The 21,448-nt window shown below is 44.1% G+C and overlaps 1 protein-coding gene across 2 annotated transcripts in view; it reads left to right on the top strand.

Moving 5' to 3' along the window:
* DNAI1 (dynein axonemal intermediate chain 1) overlaps positions 1-21,448 on the top strand; it is a 248,859-nt gene that overhangs the window by 8,433 nt on the left and 218,978 nt on the right. For both annotated transcript variants that reach the window (XM_064140660.1, XM_064140659.1), the window contains exons 2-3: positions 18,348-18,416; positions 20,348-20,446. In XM_064140660.1, the coding sequence (XP_063996730.1) occupies positions 18,348-18,416; positions 20,348-20,446 (168 nt within the window). The remainder of the gene's footprint in view (positions 1-18,347; positions 18,417-20,347; positions 20,447-21,448) is intronic.

The following is a 21,448-nucleotide window of genomic DNA, read 5'->3' as shown; positions in this document are numbered from 1 at the left end:
GAGATTTAGGCTGGAGGTGAGGAGAAAGTTCTTCACTGAGAGAGTCATTGGGCACTGGAATGGGCTGCCCGGGGAGGTGGTGGAGTCGCCGTCCCTGGGGCTGTTCAAGGCAGTATTGGACGTGGCACTTGGTGCCATGGTCTGGCCTTGAGCTCTGTGGTAAAGGGTTGGACTTGATGATCTATGAGGTCTATTCCAACCTTGGTGATACTGTGATACTGGAAGAGAGCTCCAAGCTCATCCAGTCCAACCTAGCACCCAGCCCTGGCCAATCAACCAGACCATGGCACTAAGTGCCCCAGCCAGGCTTGGCTTCAACACCTCCAGGCACGGCAACTCCACCACCTCTCTGGGCAGCCCATTCCAATGCCAATCACTCTCTCTGACAACAACTTCCTCCTAACATCCAGCCTATACTTTCCCCGGCACAACTCGAGACTGTGTCCCCTTGTTCTATTGCTGGTTGACTGGGAGAAGAGGCCAACCCCCACCTGGCTACAGCCTCCTTTCAGGTGGTTGTAGACAGCAATGAGGTCAGCCCTGAGCCTCCTCTTCTCCAGGCTAAATACTCCCAGCTACCTCAGACTCTCCTCATAGGGTTTGTGTTCCAGGCCCCTCACCAGCTTTGTCTCCCTTCTCTGGACATGTTCCATCACCTCAACATCTCTCTTGAATTGAGGGGCCCAGAACTGGACACAGCACTCAAGGTGTGACCTGACCAGTGCTGAGGACAGGGGAAGAATAACCTCCCTTGTCCTACTGGCCACACTGTTCCTGATGCAGGCCAGGATGCCATTGGCTCTCTTGGCCACCTGGGCACATTGCTGCCTCATCTTCAGCCTACTATCTACCAGTACCCCCAGGTCCCTTTCCTCCTGGCTGCTCTCCAGCCACTCAGTCCCCAGCCTGTAGTGCTGCTTGGGGTTGTTGTGGCCAAAGTGTAGAACCCTGCACTTGGCCTTGTTCAATCTCATCCCATTGGCCTCTGCCCACCCATCCAGCCTGTCCAGGTCCCTCTGCAGGGCTCTCCTACCTTCCAACAGATCCACACCTGCTCCTAGCTTGGTGTCATCTGCAAACTTACTGATGCTGGACTCAATGCCCTTGTCCAGATCATCAATAAAGATATTGAACAGGACTGGGCCCAGCACTGATCCTTGGGGTACACCACTAGTGCCAGCTGCCAACTGGATGTGGCACCATTCACCACCACTCTCTGCTACCAAAATCCTGCCGTGAAAGTCCAGTACACCACCACAAGAAGAAGCAAAATTTAGTTATGGTTTCTTAACTGGCATTACATACACCTCTTTGTGTTTACAGTGCACAAAACCAGACTGGTTTGTTTTGTCACAATCAACACCACTGTCGGGAAGAGGTCAATTATGGCCTGTTAATGTGCTTTCTGAAATGCCAGTGAAGCATTTATTCTTACCCCTGCACCCACTTGACATGTAAGCAGCAGCTTTTTTGTTTTGCAAGTTACCAAAGAATTACAAAGAGACTCCCTCCTAGACACAGTCAAAGGTCAGGCACATTTTACTGGTATTCCAGAAAAGGCTTTTAAGGTGCTTACTGGCTCTTAAAACATGCATTAAACCATCAGTGGAATATAAAATAAATGCTCAGTTAAGTCCCCCAGAAAACAGATTATAGAATGTATTGGCTAATTGGTATCCCTAGTGTTTGTAAATGGATGTCTGCTGCAGGGCAGGCCAGAAGTAACTTTGCTTCCTTCAACTTTGTTTTTGTTCTGTGCTTCTCTGCTCTTTGTGATAAATGGTGGTTAACTATTCAAAACAAGAATAATAACCTAGCAGGAACTTACTAAATGGTTTTACATAAATGTCAAGCTTAGCCCTTATAACATCTTTCTTTTGCCCTTAGACTCCTACAAGGACCTGTGTTTTCTTCTTCTTGTTTTTTTTTTTTTTTTCTTCCAGAATATGTGTTAACCTCTTTTCTGTGCTTCATGGGAAGTAGGAGTGATAATGTGTTGGTCTGTTGGAAGGTAGGAGAGCCCTGCAGAGGGACCTGGAGAGGCTGGATGGGTGGGCAGAGGCCAATGGGATGAGATTGAACAAGGCCAAGTGCAGGGTTCTGCACTTTGGCCACAACAACCCCAAGCAGCACTACAGGCTGGGGACAGAGTGGCTGGAGAGCAGCCAGGCAGAAAGGGACCTGGAAGTACTGGTAGAGAGTAGGCTGAAGATGAGCCAGCAGTGTGCCCAGGTGGCCAATGGCATCCTGGCTTGTATCAGGAACAGTGTGGCCAATAGGACAAGGGAGGTTATTCTTGCCCTGTACTCAGCACTGACCAGACCACACCTTGAATCCTGTGTCCAGTTCTGGGCTCCTCAATTCAAGAGAGATGTTGAGGTGCTGGAATGTGTCCAGAGAAGGACAACAAAGCTGGTGAGGGGCCTGGAATACAAACCCTCTGAGGAGAGGCTGAGGGAGCTGGGGGTGTGCAGCCTGGAGAAGAGGAGGCTCAGGGGGGACCTCATTGCTGTCTACAACTACCTGAAGGGAGGTTATAGCCAGGTGGGGGTTGGTCTCTTCTCCTAGGCAACCATCAACGGAACAAGGGGACACAGTCTCAAGTTGTGCCATGGGAAGTATAGGCTGGATGTTAGGAGGAAGTTGTTGGCAGAGAGAGGGATTGGCATTGGAATGGGCTGCCCAGGGAGGTGGTGGAGTTGCTGTCCCTGGGGGTGTTCAAGCAAAGCCTGGCTGAGGCACTTAGTGCCATGGTCTAGTTGATTGGATAGGGCTGGGTGCTAGGTTGGACTGGCTGATCTTGGAGGTCTCTTCCAACCTGGTTGATTCTATGATTCTATGATTCTATATCTCTGCACAGGAAGATGAAGCTGTCTTAGCAGGAAAATTCTTTGATTCCTCAGCCTTGCAGTCTGAATGTCTTATGGTGATATGGGGAAGAGAAACGCTTCAGGAATGTCTTTTCAATTATCCTTAACAAAAAACCCATCCTATTTGTCATTGTTGTGGTAAGGGTTTCATTAATGTGTAATCAATTTTCAGCTTAATATGAAGTGACAGTTCAGAGTAATCAACCTGCATCATCCCTGCCTCTGAGTTTTCTGATTTTTTTAAGCTGCTTCTGCAAATCTAGATCTACTCAGCTCACCTCATGCTTTTAAGCATAGGGAGAAATTTCACATTATTCAAAGAGTTAATGTATAGTATGTGTTTGGCTTCTCAACATGCTGTGACTAGTTACAAGAGCTGGTCTGGAAGGGGCATTTTACTCTTGACAGTTTAGGAGAAGGATGTGTGACCCAACAAAGGTTATAGTGAGGAACCTTCTCCTGGGTGGCAGGACATCATGATACCATCAGTGCATCTCCTACTTGATTAGTCAGGGCTGGCCTTTGATCTGAATGTGAGGGTTTGATACATTTTTTTCCTGGTGGATTTCTGCAATCACAGATTCAATATTCCATCAGGTTCTTAAATGAGCATTTGTTCTTGAGAGTAAATCTCTGCTTCTTAGGGCACCAAGATGATTTATTTACCATTGGCATTGCCAGTGGCAAGTCATAGGTATTCTGCAATGAAGGATGAAATAATTGTAAAGTTGTTCCAGGACTTAGAAAAACCTCCTGAGCCTTTGCTAGTCAGTAATGAAGACAGGTACTGATAGTCAAGTCTGTTTAGTATAAATTTGGTTAATGAGTCCCAGGTCAACAATTAGTGGCTGTCATGTCACCAACAAAAAGAAAGAGCAATAATCACTATGGATAGGGTAAGCAAGAAGGACAAGATTTAAATGGGTGGGTGGTTGTGATCCTTTACTTTTTTTTTTTTTTTGTTGGGGTCCAAGCTGGATACATATTGGCTACTATTATATATATAAAATACTGGTATATTGGATGTTGAGGGGACACTGCATCCCTTTGGTGCAGTTGTTTAGGTTGCAGAAATAAGAGCTCTTAAGAAATGTCAGTCTGGAATTGTTTGTTGGTTGTTTTTTTTTTAATCTACAACAATGTTCTTTGGGAAATACTCATTAATTTAGTCTTATTTTAGTTTCCCTACCTAAAAATACAATTAGAAATGCTTGTTGGATAGGTCAGCATCAGGAAAACTTCCTGCTGAAGGACTCGATTTTGCAGCTATTCACACCTCTTAGCAGCCTGTGTGTGTTGAAGGGAGCTGTGACAAAGGAAAAGAAAACTGAGTGACAGTTAAATCATCAATCTTCACCCATTTCCTCTGACCAGAGAATCAAAAAATATTAGCAGTTGGAAGGGACCTCGAGAGATCTTTGAGTACAATGCCTCTGCCAAGGCGGCATCATCTAGAGCAGGCAACTGTATCATCCTGTTGGATTAAACTCTTTTTGTGGTAGTCAGTTTGTTTTGTAGCATAGATGATGTCTGGCTCGTGGAAGAATGTCTAGGTCCTGCTATCACAAACACATTCTGGAAAAACAGGGCAGAAAAGAAGAGCTGCTTGAGTTTTCTATATCCTTAATTTATGTATTGTGACTGCTATGGGCTTCTAATAGCTTCTCACTGTGAGAACTGTGGTCATCTGTTCATTTATTTAGTGTAAGATGGTCATCAAAGTGAAACGTGTTTAGCATGCATAAATGCTTTATTCACTGCAGCAATGGAGTACCTCCCAGCGTGGTCAGAGTTATGAAGGTGACCTGGAGGTGTGAAACTCCTTTTAAGTCTTTAATGCCTCCTACTTGTTCCTTAGCTCCCTAGCAACACATTCTCTCTCTCTCTCTTTTTCTCCTAATACAAATTCCTCATAATTATTCACACTCCTATTGTCAATTATTATTAGAGTTAGGAACATTGGTTAGGAAATAGCACCATTTATTAGGAAGATTTAGGCAGATTGTTGATGTTTTTTGTAGCAAGACAGTTTATGTAGAATTGCTAATATGTAACTGTTTGGGTTGAAATGTTGTTTGCTGGGTGTCTGACTTAGGCTATGAAGGCTGTTTCCTGCCTTAACTCTGTCCAAGCAAGCCTGGGAGAGCTTAAGTGAGGCAGAAAACATAAAAAACTCAACGTGTATGATTATGGAATTAAGCTGTGTACCATAATGCCCGTGCCCAACAGAATGAATTGAAGGTTGCCCCAGCAACATTAATCCTGTCATTTTCTAAGTTCTGAGTGTTTCTCTTTGAGATGAGTCTTAATATTTTGTGTTGTTTTGGTGCAGGTTTATTGTTTATGGGATTTTGGTGTGTTTTTTGGTTTGTTTTTTTTTTTGGGGGGGGGGGAGGGTGTTTGTTTGTTTTTCCTTTGGTGGTTTTTTTTTTGTGGTTTGTTTTTGGGTTTTTTTGGTGGGTTTTTTTGGTTGTTTTTTTTTGTTTCTTTTCCTTGTGGGTAACCATGTAACAGCAAATATGTGTTTGGATTTAAGAGATTCATATGAAGCCCAATTGTTGTCATGAACATCTTGCTGATGAATATAAAATTATTATGTTGATTCACAGATTATTTTACATTTGTTTTGTGAATGCATTTGTGACCTCTTCCCTGCTGTACAAACAATGTGTGATGTGGATCAAAAAAAAGCTATGAGAGCAAAAGGATTAAATCTTAAATTATATTTAATGGCTAACACACTGATACTGTAAAAGGAAGATTGAGGAAAGCAGCCAGGAGGAAAGGGACCTGGGGGTACTGATAGATAGTAAGCTGAAGATGAGCCAGCAGTGTGCCCAGGTGGCCAAGAGAGCCAATGGCATCCTGGCCTGCATCAGGAACAGTGTGGCCAGTAGGACAAGAGAGGTTATTCTTCCCCTGTCCTCAGCACTGGTCAGGTCACACCTTGAGTGCTGTGTCCAGTTCTGGGCCTCTCAATTCAAGAGAGATGTTGAGGTGCTGGAATGTGTCCAGAGAAGGGCAACGAAGCTGGTGAGGGGCCTGGAACAGAAACCCTCTGAGGAGAGGTTGAGGGAGCTGGGGTTGTTTAGCCTGGAGAAGAGGAGGCTCAGGGGTGACCTCATTGCTGTCTACAACTACCTGAAGGGGCATTGTAGCCAGGTGGGGGTTGGGCTCTTCTCCCAGGCAACCAGCAACAGACAAGGGGACACAGTCTCAAGTTGTGACAGTGGGAAGGTACAGGGTGGATGTTAGGAGGAAGTTGTTGTCAGAGAAAGTGATTGGCATTGGAATGGGCTGCCCAGGGAGGTGGTGGAGTCATCGTCCCTGGAAGTGTTCAGGAAAAGTCTGGATGAGGCACTTAGTGCCATGTTCTAGTTGACTGGCTAGGGCTGGGTGCTAGGTTGGACTGGCTGATCTTGGAGGTCTCTTCCAACCTGGTTGATTCTATGATTCTATGATTCAATGGCCGTAAGTCAGAGCTCTGGTGACAGAACACCTGTGAGATAGTGAGAACTCCTAAGAGCTAATGTGACAGAGAGGAGTTTTAAGGAAAAGTAGGAACAGGAGAGACAGTATGCTGGCTTTGGAGATTTACAGGGAGCAGGAGCTTACAGAAGAAATAGCAAAAGGATAACATGCAGACATACCAGTGCAAAGGAGTGTCAGGACTACCTTTTTTCAGGAGGTGGCGCAGCACTAAACTTTGTTCTGTTGCCTGAAGTAGGAGACAGTGTAAAATATTTTGTATTTTTGACTGACCCATATTTGGTCCCCACCTTGCTCTTGTCATTGTTTTAAACAGACTTACTGGTTTTGATGAGTCTTGTGTACTGACAATATTGCTGAAATATTAGTTTATCATTTCTTTGTGTTAATGTCACCTTCCAGGTGGATTCCAGCAGTTTTAGATGCTTTGGGATCCTTCTGCAGCGTAGGCTGCAGTACTCATCCCCACGGGAATGACACTTGCATCCTGAAGGCCACCTTCTGCTTTTTATAGTGAATTCTGTAGTGTGGGAGAATTTCTCCCGCATTGGGGCATGAGCTGTAAACATGAGACCTTGTGATGGGAGATGTCCTTGGAGTTTAGCAGGGCACAAGGAAGCTAGGCTGTAAGCTGAGCAACCCACACACACTTGATAGGGGATGGAATCTGCCGGCCCCTGGGGCAGACACAGCCTCAGGGGGCTGACCCTGTCAGCCCCCTGAGGTGGAACCACGGGCTGTTTTGATAAGGAATAACCTATCTGTGCCTTACACATAACTTTGAGCCAATCTGTACCTTCCACTTGTACCAATCTCAAACTAAGTTAGTTGTGCACGCCTCTTCCAAGCAGCATATAAGCCACTGTATTGCCTTAATAAAATGCACTGATGCACAGAAGCTATAGAGTCGACTCGTCAGTGCCCCGATCCGCGTCTCGCCAGCCTCCGGACCCCGACACTGTAGAGTATTGAGTCAAATAGAGCTGTAGTCGCCTAGAGAAGAGGAGGCTCAGGGGGGACCTCATTGCTGTCTACAACTACCTGAAGGGAAGTTGTAGCCAAGTGGGGGGGTGGACTCTTCTGCCAGGAAACCAGCAATAGAACAAGGGGACACAGTCTGAAGTTGTGCTGGGGAAGTATAGGCTGGATGTTAGGAGGAAGTTGTTGCCAGAGAGAGTGATTGGCATTGGAATGGGCCTGGAGGTCTTCAGGAAAAGCCTGGATGAGGCACTTAGTGCCATGGTCTAGTTGAGTGGCTAGGGCTGGGTGCTAGGTTGGACTGGATGATCTTTTTTTGAGGTCTCTTCCAACTTGGTTGATTCTATGATTCTAGTCTTTACCTTCACTGGCCAGGATATAAAAAAAAAAAAAAAGATATTCAGCTTCTATTGTTGAAAGTCTCAGCCGTGAGGGGTGGCTTGCCTAGGCAGGAGATGAGAGTTTTGCTGAAGGACTCTTGAAAGACCTAAAGACCAACACCTTCCTAGACTCTGCTACCACCTGCCAGACAAACTTGCATTCACTTGCTCCAGATATCTTTCCTGTCTTTGTGTATCAAATGCGTAAGAAAGCTCAAGACATCAGCCAGTGCATGCTGGCTCCCATCTTTCCTCTTCAGCTTTAGTACACCTCTGGAGTGGACTAACTGTGTTCATACTATGTTGTGCTTAGCCAAGGATAGGTGTGACAGCCAAGCAGCTGTAAGGTCATAGAATCATAGAATCATAGAATCATAGAATCAACCAGGTTGGAAGAGACCTCCAAGATCAGCCAGTCCAACCTAGCACCCTGCCCTAGACAGTCAACTAGACCATGACACTAAGTGCCTCATCCAGGCTTTTCTTGAAGACCCCCAGGGACGGTGCCTCCACCACCTCCCTGGGCAGCCCATTCCAATGGGAAATCACTCTCTCTGTGAAGAACTTCTTCCTAATATCCAGTCTATACCTACCCTGGCACAACTTGAGACTGTGTCCCCTTGTTCTATTGCTGGTTACCTGGCAGAAGAGGCCACCCCCCACCTGGCCACAATGCCCTTTCAGGTAGTTGTAGACAGCAGGTGTAACTGTTCAGGTTGGAGAAGGCAGTTGGAGTTTATTTAGTTCAAAATACAACAGATAATAAATGCAATTTAATAGCTGTTCTGCCAATCAAGATTTTTCTCCCAGCTGTATGGAAATACAGTTCTTTAATTTCCCAGGGAGCACTGAAGCAAGCTGCCAGAGTGAACATCTGGAAGTAAAGTAGGAATAAGGCAAACACAGAAGGGCAGTAAATCCCACTAACTGATGCAAAGAGATCCTCCCTTGAACACCTTCTCTCAGTTGTATACAACTGGATGTGGTACTGACAGCTGCCACAGGATAGAGCATAAAAACATGCAGAATCAAAGTTAAGACTTTCAGAGTATGATCCTTTTACAAAATAGTCTGTCAACTTTTTTTCACTCAAAAATCCTGTTCATAGGAAAAGGAGCAGCACAACTCACATATATAAAACTAAAAACTCTATGTTAGTGTGACTGAAATCTTAAACGTTCATCATCAGTTCAGATATAATTACTACAGAAAATAATATGTACACAATTAAAACTATCACATGCAATCTTCTCAGCTTCTACTTTCCTTTTGCTATTGTGCTCACCCTTATGGTCCCCTGGTTTCTAAGGCTGATAGTTTCATTTTGCTGTCATTGGTGGGTTGGTGTGGATCTTGTGGCAACTTGTCAGTGTCTCAGTGTCACTGAGAGGGACAAATTATCCATGTCAATGGTTTCTTCTTCACTCTAGGACTCACTTGGATTTTTTTTTTAATATGTCAGCTAACACACTTCCATACATTTCTCTTTCTTTGATCTACTGTTCTACATTATACTTGATTTTACTTTTTAAATGTGATACATACTATTTCTTTGTTTTCTTACTCCTAGACCTGGCTTTTTCCAGTTCCCCAGCCTGAAAAATCTGCATTTCTTTGATGAGACAATGGTGAGATACTTACAGTTGTGGGATCTCCCATGTGAAGCTTGTTTACCGTCTGTAATCATCCCCTGCCTGTACTCCTCTGTGCCACATCCTGGGTCATTCACACGTAGAATGATCCTTGTAGGATAGGATGCTCTGTTGCTCGTTGCCAAGCAATCAGATGAGAGAGGCAGATCAGCTGAATAATCCAGTAGTATTGGTAGTGGGTGTGAGGCCAGGGCTTTTTGGCATTCTGCTCTGCTACTAACCCACGGTGGGATCATAAAGGAAATGCCACAACTTTATTTTCTCCACCTGAGTCATAGCAATTTGTGTTTCAAAGTGAGGCACAGTCTAAACATGGAAATTTATCAATGTGCTCATTTTTTGTCTCTTAGTATTTATCTTCAGGAATAGAAATGACCTCTGCCACCTTGTAAGTAACAGCAGTTTATGTGGTTGAGCTTGTACAATGAGAAACAACACTGGAGGTCACAGCCTTACATCTCTGCTACAGTTTCTTCTCCTCTGAATTTTTTTTCTTTTCTGAGTTCTTATTGCCAAATATTAAGAAATAATGGGGCCTTAGTGATAGGCCTTGAGTGACCTGTTCTAAGGGGAGGTGTCCCTGCCTATGGCGGTGTTGCGGAGGGGGATTTCTGTACCTACGCCTATTTGGCAGAGGTGAGAAATTAATTTGAGGCAATATAAATGTTACATAAAAATATAATTTATTAAAATTAATATTTATGAACTCTCGCCACCCCCAACCACTGTGTATTAAAACTTAGTCCTGTGCAAAGTTATGAAAACAATTTAGGATAGGATATACACAGGGATTTGGTTAATAACTAGCAAAACATTCAAACTATAAACAGAGAGAGGAATTTCCCCTTTGGCTTACTGCCTCCTGGGAGCTTATGCTATTAGCCCAGCAGAGGGGCTGAAACTCTTTCTGCTCTATGGCAGAGGCAACTTATATTACAGAGGTATTAAAGCTTTATTTATAAATCTATTATTAATTATTAATCACCCTCCGGGGTTGTGTCACAGCCTGTCCCAGCTTGAGGGGAAATGATAAATCTTCCCAGTCTCTGGAGTAAACAGGTTTCTCTAACCTTTGTTATCCTGGCGTGGACGATCTCTGCCTCAATGCTGCTGTCTTCTTCTGGGTGCTGCGTCCAGGGATTATCAGCTTGGCAGGATTACAGGAACAGGAGAAGAATATCTGTCCTGGCTCCCTCATGGTTCTCTTCATGGATTCAGGCCGTGGGTGTGTGGGTGCAGACAATCCAGAAGCCTGCTTCCTGGTTCTCTCCAGGCTTTAAGCAGCAGGCATGCAAAGTGTGCTAGGCTGCTGGGAGACTGAGCTCCGTAGATAAAACAAGATCAGCTTGCAGATATGCACAGCTGATGCTGGTTTAGGAGGCTGTCGGCTCCTTATATATGTATGTGTGTGCAGGCTTGAATGAGCTCTGCATCTAAGGTACGCAGTCAGGTTAGCTGCGATTGAATCGAAGCATGAGGTCTGTGCCTCAGAGAGCATCGGAGCTGTGCAATGGCATCCACGCATGTGAGTATGAGCAGCTGAGTGCTTCAGGTAAAGGTCAGAGCTATAGGTGATCCTTGCAGGTGGGTCAGAGAGCTGAGCTGAGCTGAACTGAACAGATCTGAATTAACATGTGGTGTACCTGTTCACCCCTCTTTATGGACTGTGGGCTGAGATTAATGTGCCCTTTGGCCACCAGAGTGACCAATCAGGTTGGCAGTTAGCCAAACCTTACCTTAATAGGCAGGAGGCTCTTGCCTGGACTCTCCAAAATATGGGGATCACATGGGCTTGCCCCAGGGAGACATGAGTTGTGTGTGTGTTACACAACTTGTTCACAACCAGGGGTCCTGGCAGAAAAACATGTCCAGGCATGTAGAGGCATAAAGAAGCCTCTGTTCGGGCCTACAGGCCCTACATGACAGGTGGGAGGAGTGTCTCTTTGAGGTCCCTTCCAACCTAAACCACTCTGTGATTCTATGACAAGATGTAATGGCTTTAAGCTGCGAGTGTGTAGATTCAGTTTAGGTATTGGGACGATGCTTTTCAGTGTGAGGGTGATAAGACACTGCAACAGATGGCCTCGAGGAGTTGCAGATGCTCCCCTCTGTGGAAGAGTACAAGGCCGGGCTGGATGGGGCTTTGAGCAACCTGGCTTAGTGAAAGGTTTCCCTTCCAGTTCAGGGGGATTAGAACAAGATGATCTTTAAGGTCCCTTCTAACCCGAAGTATTCTGTGATACTGATTTAGAAACAAGGCTTGGGGACGCAAGGTCAAAGTCATTATGGCTGCTTAATTGTATAATATGTAGGAAGCAGATGGTAGAGTGATGTTTAATTTTCATAATGAAGGGGAATCATGAGAGGAATCTAGTAGACACTTATGTTCCTAAAGGTCTTCCTCTAAGAGGTATGGAAGAAGGGAATGAACAACAGATAATGTGATAAAGTTGGGATTTTCTATCACAAGAACTGGGAAAACTAGATGAAAGCAGCAAGTGGCAGATTTAAATATCAATCACCAGTTCTTTGTGCTAGCCTGTAGTTGTGTCATGAGAGCCCTTGCTATGGAAATTGTGCATGATAAAAATGTGCACGGATTCCAAAATGACTGAACACATTTGTGCAGAAAAAGGTTCACTGATGCAAAATAAATAGGGCACCTGAGAGGGCATCCGAGATAAAGTTCTGTAGGTATCTTCTAAATACTATTGGACAGAGTGTTGCGGAGAGGAAAAGTTTGTTTGGGTTTTCCAGGGAATTAAATGAGAGGCCGAATTTTATTAAAAAGTTTAAAATGATTTGTTACTAACAATACTTAGGAACACTAAGAATCACCTTCCCCAAACTTATTTGTAACCATCCCACATAAGTTCTTGTTCCGCGGTTGCGAATTGAAATACAGAATGGCTAAAATGAAGAGAGTCTGCGATTTTTGAGAGAGTTCACTGGAAGCTTGAAAGATTATTCAGTCTTTAGATTAAGTTTGTCAGTTACTCACTGTCCAAATGCAGTTCAGAGAAGTCTTAGAGTATTATGAATTGAGGTGCGTTGTCTGAGCCTCCGCGGGTGCGGGCCAGGCTGGACGCTGGCTTCCGAAACTTGCGGGGATTGGGACGCTGCCTGGAACGGTGCCGTCTCGAGCTGGTTGTAATTTTTGTTGCTGCAAACGATGAGCGAATGCTGGTCTGTGCCGATGCATGTGTGTGAGCGTGTGCGAGGGTATCAGCCAGAAGAGAGCGAGCAGTTCTGGGTAACTGTCTTGGGTTCAAATGCAGGTTCCCAGAGACTCTAATAAATTTAATAGACCCAATGACAATTTATAGAATTTATAGAGTGCCCTTCCCTCTTCCCCCTCCTTTTCCCAAAGATAGGGAGAGAGAGAGAGAGGTAAGCACACCCAAATAAATCAATCTCACTTGATTTGGAAGTTAAAAAGGAAAAGTTTAACAATAACTTAGAAAAGGTATTTGAGGTAGGGAAGTTTACAAAGGATAAGGAAGGGAAAACAGCAAAATACAAAAAGGGATGGATACAACCCGAGTAATGTGATGGTGCCTCTGCCTCGTGGCTGCCACGTGGTGTGCTGGTATGCAGTGTGTGTGTGTGTGTGTCGAGAGGGAGCGAAGAAAAGAGAAAGAGACAGGAAGCTCCTGTCTCTTTTATACCACAGGAAGTGGGGGGAGTGGGCTAACCATCACCTGGAGTGTGGCCCACCCCTGGGGAGGGGCCAAGACCCCTAGGGTCAGGTTCAGGGTTACGCCCCCCTGGAGTGTTAACCCTATACAGTAACAAGCAAAAAGGGGTGCAAGGGTGCCCAATTAAGGCAAATGCAGCATTTTTATAGTGTCCAGAAGAGGTGTTTCTTACCAGACTGATGCTAATACAAGTATACAATACTGATTGGTTTAAAGTTATAATCAATTCATACATTGGATAATTTTTACCAAAACAACCTGTGGAACCACCCCAGGGGTCAGCCCCCAACAGGTGTCCATCGAGTGGTCACAATGTATGAGAACCAAGGCCTTATTCCTGTTTCATAGAAACAACCAGGTTGGAAGAGACCTCCAAGATCATCCAGTCCAACCTATCACCCAGCCCTATCCAATCAACTAGACCATGGCACTAAGTACCTCATCCAGTCTTTTCTTGAAGACCTCCAGGGATGGTGCCTCCACCACCTCCCTGGGCAGCCCATTCCAATGGGAAATCACTCTCTCTGTGAAGAACTTCCTCCTAATATCCAGCCTATACCTACCCTGGCACAACTTGAGACTGTCCCCCCTTGTTCTGTTGCTGGTTGCCTGGGAGAAGAGGCCACCCCCCACCTGGCTACAATGCCCCTTCATTTTCCATAACAATAGCCTATGTTTACAGTTTCTGCCCCTCTGGGGGAGAGATCTTCCCAGAGGCTGTACGGCTGCTGGGACAGCAGCTGCCGTCATACAAGCAGATAGAAGCAATGTTTTGACTTTTCGATGGCTGGCCTTTGAGCCACGAAAGCTTTGCAAGAGGCTTTGCAACCCTCCATAACACAGAGATACTTTTCTAGGCAAACCTTTGATCTGAGTTGAAAGGAACAGTAATGTTCTTGTAAAGAAAACAACGAACAATTCTTTTGACACTGTCATGCACAACATCCTTGTCTCTAAGATAGAGAGACATGGACTTGGTGGATGGACCACCCAATGGATAAGGAACTGGCTAGGTGAACAGACTTGAAGGGTTATAATCAGTGGCTCAATGTCTAGCTGGAGACCAGTAACAAGTGGAGTTTCTCAGGGATCTGTGTAGGGTCTGGTGCTGTTTTATGTCTTTGTCAGTGACATGGACCTTGGCCGACGTAGTTTTAAGAGCAGACAGAAATAACTTATTTTACTCCTGAAAGAAGTAAAATAAAATTGCTCTAACTGAATTGGAGAGGAATACAGAAAACTGTATTTAAAGGTGTACAAGAAAATACAGAATACATGAATCCATAATACCTAATACAGATACAGGATACATGAGAACTCCCCCAAAACTTTCTTCCCAACCAAGCTAAACCACAAAATCCCAGTTCTCATTTTCTCCCCACCTCCACTGTCTTCTCTTAGGCCCAAACAGGCCTTGAATGTGCAGCAACAAATTCATTGTGGCCTTGAAGGTTGCAGGCAGATTACTCCCTCATTGTTTTGCCAGAAAAGGGCTCCCTCTGGAGAGTCAAAGCAAGGGAGAGAAAAGAGAAAGATTCAGGTTTGCTACCCACTTTTAAAGTGATAGCAGAATTATGAGATTGCATAACAAAATTGTGATTTCTAGGGTCCACCTCCTGAACATCTCTGGTTCTCCTGGAGAGCTCTGTGACTCTCTTAAGGGAACCTGGACCCCAAATCACCACATTCCACCCCTTTATTCTATACCATAATACCTGCATCAAACATATCATCAAACAAGAGGCAGTCTCTAGATAACATGAAGCAAAGTCCAAGTGGTAAATCATTCTTCATCCTGGCATTCTTTGGAACTATCTTTCACTCAGGATCAGGAATCAGTTCTGCTTCTTATCAAATGAGATAGAACAGAACTTTGCAGGGCTCATATGGCTCATACGGCTCATACTCATATAGGGTGAGGTCTTCAGAAGTTTCATGTGTGCTACAATTGTCTGAAAAAAAACCAAAACAACCTATGCACATTCTGAGCTCTTTCAGTTACATTACTTTGTGGAATACACTGGACTTCACCATATGTGGTGGGTTTTTGCATTACCCAGCAGATATGACCAGGACCATTAGCAGAAACTACCCAAAAAAGGGAGAAAAAAGAAAACCCATACATTTTTTTCCCAATAGGATATGCATTGAACGACAGGAACTCTATTTTCATCTGCATTATGTTAATGTTGTGGTGTGCTCCATGCTCCCTTTGGGTGCCCCCTACCTGCATCTCTGGAAGCTTGAATGGGGAAGATGAGCAAAACTGCTTACCTCTCCTGCTTGAACAGGGAACGGCAAAAGGCTCCCTTTTCCTCCCACTCCCACATGTGGACTCACTCATGGGAAAGCCTGCTCTGGAATCTGGGACTGTAAGTGGCTGGATTCTTCATGCTCAGTATATATTGGCACTGGACACATTGTCTAGGAAATACTTAAACAGAACAACCAGAAAGCATGTGCAATTCCAGCAAGTCCATTAAGTCCATTTCAGACAGTTGCTTGCAGCACCCAGCTTCACCTCAGACTGTCGTACGTGGGCTTCCTGCTCCCTACCCTTGAGCTGGAACAACCCTGCTTCTGCTGTAAACTGCCACTGCTGGCAGGAAGAGGCCAGCAGTATGTGTTTTCTCTGCACTGCTAAGACAGTGCTGCTCCATGAGATCTGCCTCATGGAAGCTGTGTCTGCAGACACTTTGGCTTTGTTGAGTTCCATTCTCATTGGACTAATGCCGCATGGTTCCACAACTGGGATGTAACTTGCAGTTTCCAGAGTCTGCCGCAAAGGAGATCCAGGGACTGTCTCCAAATTCCTACTCCACCTTCATGAGTAAATCTCTCAGCCTTTTCCTAGGACTCTTTGTTCTACCTCTAAGAGAGGTAAAGTTGTCTTGTGGCTCAGCCATTTCCATTTTCTGTCTTTCCTAAATTATTAAAAATTGCCCATAAACATCCTTGTGAAAATTCCTGACTGATAGTTGAGACACAAACCCATTTAAAGGAAAAAGGAAAAGCATCATTTTGCTTTCCTAATTTAGACACAAATGTCTCAAGATTATCAATATTCCCATCCTGCTTCTTAAGCTTATTTATTCTCCTATCCATCTCTTTAGTCAACTTCTCCATCCCCTCATTGAGCCTCAGATGGATGGCTGAAGAGGAAGAGGACCTGGTGGAGGATGAGAAGCAGGTGACTGAATGGAAAAGGCATTATTACAGGGTCAGTGTCAGTCAAAGGCACTACCAGGTTAGAACTGCTGCCTCATTGGCCAGAGGGCTTTCTTAAGGGAACTTGGGCCTCAAACCATCGCAGTGGCATTGGCTGCCAGACTGTGCAGTGCAGTGGACTCACCTGAGGGAAGGGATGCCATCCAGAAGGATCTTGACAGTGTTGAGAAGTGGACCAATGACAACTGCATGAGGCTTGACAAGTCAAAGTGCAAAGTCCTGCATCTAGATCAGGCCAATCCCAGGCACAAATACAGGCTGGATGCAGACTGAGTTGAGAGTATCTCTGAAGAAAGAGACCTAGGTGTATTGATTGATGAGACGCTCAATATGAGCTGGCAGTGTGCTCATGTAGCTCAGAAGGCAAATTTTATTCTGGACTGCATCAAGAGGAGTGTGGCCAGTGGGTCAAGAGAGGTGTCTCTTCCCCTTTACTCTGCTGTTGTGAGACCCCTGTCTTGAATACTGAGTCCAGTTCTGGTGTCGCTATCAAAAGGACAGAGCTGTTGGAGTGAGTCCAGAGGAGAGCCAGGAAGATGATCCGAGGGCTGGAGCACCTGTGTTATGAGGACAGCTTGAGGGAGCTGGGGTTCTTCAACATGGAGAGGAGAAGACTCCAGGGGGACCTTATAGCTGCCTTCCACTATCAAGGGATCCTACATGAAGGCCAGAGAAGGACTTTTCATACGGGCATCTAGTGATAAGAAAAGAGGGAATGGTTTTAAGCTGAGGGAGAGTAGGTTCAGACTGGATCTTAAGAAGAAGTTTTTCTTTATGAGGGTGGTGGAACTCTTGAATAGGCTTCCCAGGGGGGTTGTGGATGCCTCCTCCCTAGGGATGTTCAAGGCCAGGTTGGATGAGGCCTTGAACAACATTACCTAGTTGAGAGGTGTCTGTGTCCATGGTGGGGAGTGGGGATTAGATGACCTCTAAAGTCCTTTCCAATCTAAGCCATTCTATGATTCTATGAATCTGTAGTATCCCCTTCCTTCTTGTCACAGTGAAACACTTTAATCCAAGTAACTCTACTTTTATTGTTGATACCATGTATTGTTTTCTTTGATCCATCCTGAAACTGTCCTTGACAAGGTTTCTAATGTTGTTTCCTTTATGTGATATATAAACACTTTCTCCCTCTGTCTTTCAGATTCTTGGTCCAGTCTGTCCCTCAGTATCTCCTCGTTGTTTTCATTCCCACTTTTGGTAAAGTTTTCATAAAGCTCTGTCACTGGTGCCCTTCTGTTAGTCCTTAACCTCTGGGTATCCTACCATAGAAATACTTTACAAAGCATCCTGTAAACAATTAAGTAATTGTTTTCCTTAAAGCCTGTCATAAATATTTTGTGTACTGTAATGTGCTCAGAGAGGTTGGCAATGATTCATCTCCCAGCTGCTCATCAGTGTTTTGCTTAGTTTTCAGTGCTTGTGAATTGGTAGGTATGGTTCTGCTGTCTTCAGGCTCATTGTGACATGCAAAGCTTTTTACTCTCTGGCAAACCCAACCTTTCTGAGTGTTTGCATAAGTCACTAGTACCACATGTGTGTATGACATTCAGGTGCATCACAGATGAGCAGTAACAAGTATAGAACCTAGCATTTTTCATGCTGATGAACTGATGCCTTGTATTTGAAAGTGGCTTTCATTCATTAGGAGGAAGTTCTTCCCAGAGAGAGTGATTTGCCATTGGAATGGGCTGCCCAGGGAGGTGGTGGAGGCACCGTCCCTGGAGGTGTTCAAGAAAAGACTGAATGGGGCACTTAGTGCCATGGTCCAGTTGACTGGCTAGGGCTGGGTGCTAGGTTGAACTGGATGGTCTTGGAGGTCTCTTCCAACCTGGTTGATTCTATTCTATTCTATTCTATTCTATTCTATTCTATTCTATTCTATTCTATTCTATTCTAGTGATGTATTGAGAAAATATTGGTATATCCAGCTTCTGAAACACGATGTTGGAGCAGGCATTATTAAACACATTAAACGTTTGTTCTGCTTTGGCTAAATTAGGAAACAAGGTTCCTTGAAGGTTTATGTTGGATATGTTCTCACTTCAGGGCCAAAGTGGACCTTCAGGAGGGAAGGCAGTACCAGCAAGGCCTGCTAAATCTGTGCCTAAGAAACGGGTAAGATCCACAAATCCATGAGTCTTAATTTTTTTTCCTTCCTATGAGGTGCAAATTAAATTCAGTATGAGCAAAGCTTGTTGTGTTGAGTTGGTAGCATTCCAACTGATCTAGCGGTAAGGGGTTGCTCTAAATTTCCACTGAGAAAGGGCAAGTTAGAATAAAAAATTTAGATAATAAACAGAGGCATGATTTAGGTAAAATGCAATATGAAAAGATTAAGATAAAAAATCTAGGATGTAAATTCAAAATTATAGTCTGACATAGAGTGTAAGAAAGCTACCTGCTCAGATTAGAAAATTCAAAACACAGCCTGTATCCCCTTAATTAACATCAAAATAGAGAATATAGTGTTAATTTTTAGACTGTAAGCCTTATGATAATGTTTATAGTCTTGGGCAAATAAAGACTTAGAATACTCTTATTTAATCTACCTCCCTCTTTTTTATCTCCATTGGCATGGATGGAGGAAAGATGGTTTACACACCTTTGAACAAGCATGGTGATAGTTTTTTACTTTCTTAGATGTTAGGAGAAAGTTCTTCACGGAGAGAGTGATTTCCCATTGGAATGGGCTGCCCAGGGAGGTGGTGGAGGCACCGTCCCTGGAGGTGTTCAAGCAAAGACTGGCTGAGGCACTTAGTGCCATGGTCTAGTTGACTGGCTAGGGCTGGGTGCTAGGTTGGACTGGATGATCTTGGAGGTCTCTTCCAACCTGGTTGATTCTATGATTCTATGAAATCATAGCCTCGTTAAATGTTCCTCTTTTGACCCTTTAAAAATGAGAAGCTATTTACTTTCACATTTTATTAATAAATAAAAATATTAAGCTCACAACATTTTGTATCTGATTCTCCAGGGAAAGCAGCCATTAAACTAACTGATATTGAATCATATATGATAAATGTCCTACATGCAGGTGTTCATGTGGGGAGTGTTAAATCGTTAGCAGCTCTTCTGTTTCTTGAATACTAGAGTGTTTGACTTGCAGCTTGCCTCGTTTCAGCTCCCTTGGGAGAAAGATAAGCTGCAGCCTATGACCTTTTTGGATGCCTGGCATATACAGAATTCTGTGTTACCTTCAGCTGCTCAGTATTTCCACACAGCATTGTGCTTTTACCTTTGTGGCATTTAGCAGATAGCTAAGTTTTGCTGTGTCCATTCCCTATACCTGCAACCAGCCTGCACTTACACCCTGAGCTCACTGGCAGTTCTGTATGCCTATGAAGTTTAGCAGATCTAAGAGAACTATATTTAAAAGAATAATTGATTTATTTTAGATCAGCCTATTACACATTTCAAACTGAGGGAAAAAAATTGCCTGGAGCAGTAAAGCCCTTTAATCAGCAACTTCATGTTCGGGCAGTTTATCTGTAATGACAACTAATTGAAATTCATCTGTGCAGTAATTAATTTTCCAGTTAATGATACCATATCATGGCTTTAGCCCATAGAGAGCAGCTGTCTGTGTTGGTAAAGTACAGACTTAGCTGGACTCTGCAAGGAAATAGTTAACATTTCTCTAGAAGCCACATCCCTGATGCTTTGTGTCTTGAAATAATTTCTAAGTGTAGCTTATAGAAAAGTACTTCAGAAGTAATTGCAGGTTCTTATATGTGCCCTTGAGTAGTCCTGAAAATGGTTCATTTGGGTGTTACATGGCCAAAAGAAATATAACTGACAACTTTTACACTGAAATTGAATTGATTTACTTAAATTTTTGTACTGAATTTATTCCAGTTTTGTTACAGGCCACAAATTGACTACAGCAGCATGCTGCTTCCACAACACACTGAACTCTTACTGGCAAGTGTCTTCAGATATGGGCCTGGCATTTGGGATTATCTCCTCTACTGGAAAATTGCTGCTTTGAAAGGGAGCAAAGTAGTCACAGTCTTGGTGCATTTATGGGTTTGTCATTCCTGTGACAGGATGAAGATGTCTCCACTGAAGCAGGAGAGGGCATGGATGAAGGGCCATCAGGAAAGACTCTAGTGAAGCCTCCAGATCAACTGGACCTGACTGAAGCTGTGAGTAAAACAATGCCTATAGTTCTCATGAGATGTGCACAGAACTCTGTAAGCTGAAGTCTGCTTCCTACCCAGTTTTATGAGACTAAAACTCCAGTACTTGCAGTGTGTGATGCAGAAAAACAGCAAAAATGTGCTTTGAAATACAATTCTAGCTTAAGACAATATAACAGTGTGGAATTGATCCAAGAAAGGAAGGGACCTGAGGCTTCACTTGGATAAGGAAGAGCCTAGAGGCAGTTCTGAGCTTTTCAGGTTCTTGTGTGTCATATGGAGGACATAAAACTGCAGGAGATGTCCCGCAGTTTTATGGCCATTTGTTGAGGTACTGGATGTCGTGGAGGGGTTTACTCTATTCCTCCCCTGTTAGGGGGAGGTGAGAAATTAATTTGAGGTGGTTTTGATTTTTTATAAAATTATTTATTAAAAATTATATTTACAAATTTACACCACCCCCAACCACTATGAAATCCAGGGTTCGTTTGCAAGTTTATGAAAATAGCTTGGGATATATTTACAGGGATTGATTATTGAGTGGAAATATCAAATTATTAACAATTATTGACAGAGAGAAATGTTTCTTAGGCTTAATGCCTCTTAACCACTCTAGTGTTTGCCCAGCAAAGGCTGAAACTGTGTGTGCTCTTCAGATAGAGACAACTGATATTACAGAGGAATTGAAGCTTACTTAGGTGTGCTGCTCTTGAGTATTAATCATTAATCACCCTCCCGGGAATCTGTCTCAGCATGTGCCCAGTACTTGGGGTCTTGGTATAGCTGGAGTCTGTCCCGGCTTGCAAGGGGAATTGAGAAGGGTTCTCCCAGTCTCTGAGGTAACAGTATTTCTCTAACCTTCTCTCCTGGGGTGATCTCTGCCTTGGAGCTGTGGCTTCTGGATGCTGTGTGTGTCCATGGATGGTCAGCTGGCAGGAATTTCCCGATGCAGGAGAAGGATTGGTCTGTGTAGCTTCTGACACGATTTGGGCAGCTAGCAGGCTGCGT

The sequence above is a fragment of the Pogoniulus pusillus genome, chromosome Z (assembly GCF_015220805.1).
Source record: "Pogoniulus pusillus isolate bPogPus1 chromosome Z, bPogPus1.pri, whole genome shotgun sequence".
Taxonomy (NCBI): Eukaryota; Metazoa; Chordata; class Aves; order Piciformes; family Lybiidae; genus Pogoniulus; species Pogoniulus pusillus.
The sequence above is the reverse complement of the archived record's forward strand: the minus strand, read 5'-3'. Positions and strand labels throughout refer to the sequence as shown.